The sequence below is a fragment of the Ipomoea triloba genome, chromosome 1, assembly GCF_003576645.1.
Source record: "Ipomoea triloba cultivar NCNSP0323 chromosome 1, ASM357664v1".
NCBI classification, from domain to species: Eukaryota; Viridiplantae; Streptophyta; class Magnoliopsida; order Solanales; family Convolvulaceae; genus Ipomoea; species Ipomoea triloba.
In genome coordinates, this window is record NC_044916.1 from 4,886,263 (window position 1) to 4,890,621 (window position 4,359).

At 36.7% G+C, this 4,359-nt stretch overlaps 1 protein-coding gene across 3 annotated transcripts; it reads right to left on the reverse strand.

Annotated features, from left to right (window-relative positions):
* Positions 1 to 1,038: 1,038 nt before the first annotated feature.
* Positions 1,039 to 3,602, reverse strand: LOC116032529 (heat stress transcription factor A-4c-like). Of its 3 annotated transcripts, none has more exons than XM_031275141.1 (3): positions 3,282 to 3,602; positions 2,343 to 3,054; positions 1,039 to 2,248 (listed from the first exon to the last, which is right to left on the reverse strand). In XM_031275141.1, exons 2-3 carry the CDS (start codon positions 2,556 to 2,558, stop codon positions 1,259 to 1,261), a joined length of 1,206 nt encoding a protein of 401 aa, XP_031131001.1. In that variant the 5' UTR covers positions 2,559 to 3,054; positions 3,282 to 3,602; the 3' UTR covers positions 1,039 to 1,258. The 3 variants fall into 3 exon arrangements, with proteins under 3 accessions (XP_031131001.1, XP_031131009.1, XP_031130993.1); XM_031275149.1 differs by having other exon boundaries at positions 3,154 to 3,602; XM_031275133.1 differs by having other exon boundaries at positions 2,343 to 3,602.
* Between the last annotated feature and the right edge of the window lie 757 nt (positions 3,603 to 4,359).

The following is a 4,359-nucleotide window of genomic DNA, read 5'->3' on the forward strand; positions in this document are numbered from 1 at the left end:
TATATATTTTGTTCTGGTCCCTCTCGTAAGTTAGAGGAGAGAAAATTCAGCCTTCTGGAAAACTGGAATGTTCAAAACTTCAAAACACCATGATGACAAGTTGAATGTTCAAGACAGGACAAAGTTCTAAAGTAAAGTCCATCATGACAAATACCAACTAAACATATAATACATGAAGCATCTTGGAAATAAATGCACACGACATGGACGCCAAAAGCATATCTAACCATTAATAGCAAGTTAGCAACGACTTTGTAGAGATAATGTAATAAATATAAATGAGTTCAGATTGAGAAAGGATTCCCAGCTGTTCATTTCATAATGACTAATGAGAAAATTCTCGTGCTCCCAATAAATGTTGAAGAAAAGTAAAGCTGATTGGCATAAATTTCCAACCTGTTCACTTCATTTCTTGTGATTCTCCAAGAAATTCTAGGCTAAACCAATCATAATAATGTGTCACTCACTATCATCGGTGCGATGAATTACCATACTGTTACACAGATTCCCCACATCATCAAGGAACGAAATTGCAAAGCACATAAGAAAACATATCCTCCTTATACAGAGATAAGCTCAAACCATAGCTCGAAATTCAGACTCCACTGTCCGTTACTATTTACTAATCACCTGCATCAGATTTTACTGTTCCATAATGCTGATATGTAATTGCATTATAAGATTATATCCACAAAGAGGATTAGAAATCAGGCTTGCAGCTCATATAGACATCGACAATATATTGTACCTACAGGTAAACAAAGATAAATAACACACAACATGAATTGCCAAATAGGAATCAATGACGGGCTAGGCCAAGCTATAAGAGATATGAGTAATGGTTTGCTGTGGCAGTTATTCCAAGAAAAGTAATACATGAAAAAGGACTACTAAGTACTAACCTCCTGTTCTAAGAAAACTGCTCGAGGAGGTTAGGTTTCAATTTATCAGAATAGCCTCAATGGTAGGAGTTATCTCTGATAGATGAAAAGATTCAGATATGGTCATGTGCACTATTGACATCATGATACAGAAATATTAATGGCCAAAAGAAATGGTAATCAATTATCCATGGACATACACTAGAAGTATTGGTAAAGACATTGTATAAGATTCATAAACTCTATAAGCATCATGACAAAGCATAAATGGTTCTCTATACTATTCCCTGATGAAACAATCTCTCTCTAGTATACAAGCCACAAGGTGTAAAACATGACATAATATTCACTAAAAGAATATTACATAACCTACCAAGTTAGGTTCTCTCTGCTGGAGTAAGATGCCCCAACTGTTCAGCAAGGCTATTTACACTTTTAACATTCCACCAAAACTTCCCTTGGTCGACTGGTTTGCTTTCACTTTTTCTGCCATCAAGATTTTTCCTTTCTGACAATACGTCTGGGGCATCTGTTGAACCAGGATTCTCGGTAAGGAACTGTTCCCAGAATAAATCGTTTACTCCTGTTGGTACATTAGGGGCAACCCCTGCCTCTTCTGGTGGAGCAACCTCCAAAACAGGGTTTGCAGTAGGCTCGGCGTTCATGTCAATTCCAGATGTCTTGGGTTCAACCTCATCGTTTAGTTGTGTGTACGAAATGGCAGGGCTATCTGCACAGCTTGTAGATTCATCCAACTCGATTGCTGAACTCTCTTGGACCACCGTTTGACCAACATCTTGTAATATATTCTCCCAGAAGATCAAAGAAGACTCTAATTGATCTAACAGCTCCTTGTTGAACGTAACAAGAGAAGTTGAAATCATATTTTCAGTCATCAAAATTTGAGAAGTGCTCGTTTGATTCTCCTCCGTGCCTGTTTCAGTATAAAGGTAATTGTTTCCAGGCAGCCTTCTCTTTCTATCGGGCAGTCCCATTTGAGGCATGAGACTTAATTCTAGCTCCGGTTTATCCAACGTACGAGCTAAGGACGACAGCATGCTCCTTTGGCCCTGTTCCACATGCTGCACACGCTCCGTTAACCTCTGCATTTGTAACTCAAGTCCCTGGTGGTCCTGCTTATGTCTTTGCAGTTCCAATAGAAGCGATTCTTTATCACCGTTCAACCTTGTGATATCATCCTTGTACCCTTGTCTTTCCGATTCGTTCAAGGGAGAACTATGAAGATTCTGTGTAGAATGGCTATGAACCGGTTTGCGTCTGTGGATATTCTTCAATAGGTGTGGCTGACCTCTAACAAAGCCCTCATTTGCAAACTCCCATTGTTCAGGATCAACTTTCCTAAATCCCTAGGTAAAAGAAAGCAGAAACAAGAAATTAATCGTATAGTTTCACATGAGCACCAAAATCACAAATTTAAGACAAACAATGATTACTACTTACATAAGTATTCAGCTGTCTGATAAAGCTGGAGAAGTTGTTGTGCTTGAAGTATCTTGGCAAGAGGTCCCTAGAGAATTCTGGTGGGTTCCAAACAATGAAGCTTTTGTTGTTCAGACTCCAGGAAACAACAGAGTTAGTGGAGGGATCATCCACCATTTCATATGTCTTGGCAAGGAAAGGGGGTAAAGCATTGTTGTTACAAGAAGCTTCATCCATGATCACTCAAAAGCAGTTGAATAAAATCTTGAAGATTAAAGCCTCAATTGGTATCAGATTCCCAGCATATGTCTAGAAGGACCCTTGTAAAACAATATCTCAACTGAGCAATTTCAGGCTTCAACTATATATTCTCTTCCTGATTCTGTTTCTTCCACAATAAGACAATCTTCTAGAACTTTATGGATAGGAATTCACAGAGTCAGAATAAACTATGGACCAAGAATTCCAGAAGATCAACAAAATGCCAAACCCAGAAATCACTCCCTCTAACAAAGATTTCAATCAGTGGATTTCTAGATCCCAAGAAAGCTGCACCTTATAATCCTTCCAAGGATCCTTTAAATGAATTCAAGAAACATTAAAAACCCACCACCCAAAGTCAATAAAGTTCGAACCTTTATCAGCTAAACCCTCAAAAATCTCCGAAAACTCACAAAGCCATTCCACACCTTCAGCCCCAAAATGGCGAAAACGCGCCACAGAATCCTCCCCTCTGTTCACACAACGCAAGAATCAATAATTAGACAAGTAAACCAAAAAAACAGGAACAAAGAAGCACAAGAAGGCGGAGAAACGTCAATTTTTTTCAAACCCATAACATCAAAGTCGTTAAAATAGTCATCATATCCTTTCCCCCTATCTTCAAGCAAAAGCATCCACTCCCCACAGTAACAACACGTATACACTTTACATAAGCAATCCAGGTGTTCGATCATTTACCTGACAGAAGAAACAAAAAACAAAAAAAAAAACAATCTCGCTGTCTCTTGGAGCCTATTGGGATCTGTGTGAGCTCGCGGATCAAAGGAATTGTGTCTGGGCTTTTCTAGGGTTTTATAAGGACGATGAATTCATTCATTCGTCATAATCGCATCAGCAGCAGCCTTAACAACTCCGAAGAACCACTTTGTACTTTCATTTCTCTCTTCCCTTTTAAGGAAAAAGTATTACGGCAAAACACATAAAAATCCGATTTTTTTAGGAAAAAAAAAATTGAAATTACAAAATCAGGAAGAAAGATCCTTGTCAGGTCCCAGATGGGAAGAAGAATTAATGGCATTTAAACGAAATTCTAAAGAAGAAAGCAAGCGTTGACTTCGACGCCGTCGTTGGACGCTAGCGGGCCGCGCATTTAATACGGTAATTAAGCATATAATTAATATATTAATTCAATTCATAAAAGATCATGTCAGTACTTATTCCTTTAATACGGAAATTAAATGTGTATTATTCATGATTAATTAATAAAGTAATAAGACATCTTCCCCGTATGACTCCAGAGTCCTAAATTCTTTAATATAATGAAAGTATGAAACCATGATACCTATTTGATCCTATGACTATTCAACATTATTACATTTTTACATTTAATCTCTCCGACCTAATTTTCGGTTAATGTAACTTATTTTACAAAATAAAATAATCATTTTTATTACCTTTTTCTTTAATTTCTTAAGAAAGAAAAGGAGATTGAAAATGATAATTTTCGCTTTTCTAAATTTTTGTCATTGTAACTGAAGATTAAGTCGAAACGGTCAAATGTAATAATAATTTAAAAATATTGAGACTAAACGTGAAAAAACTAATAGTCACGTATCAAATGTGAAAAACAATCCCATAGTTGTGGAACCAAAAGTGAAAAAAAAAAAAAAACAAACAAACAAAAAAACAAAAACTTGGTTTGATTATTTGTCCCTACAATTTTTTATACGACAATGTGCATACATTTGAGTAGGTATAGCAATAATAGTGAGATTAGAGTAATTAGATCGCTCTACTTATATTACACGTTCTCAAT

What these genes read in the sequence shown, in the direction of transcription:
- LOC116032529 (XM_031275141.1), bottom strand. Translation starts at nt 2,558, where the DNA reads ATGGATGAAGCTTCTTGTAACAACAATGCTTTACCCCCTTTCCTTGCC. An exon ending in TCAGACAGCTGAATACTTAT is followed by an intron (nt 2,249 to 2,342) that starts GTAAGTAGTAAT and finishes TCTTTTACCTAG; the next exon opens with GGATTTAGGAAAGTTGATCC.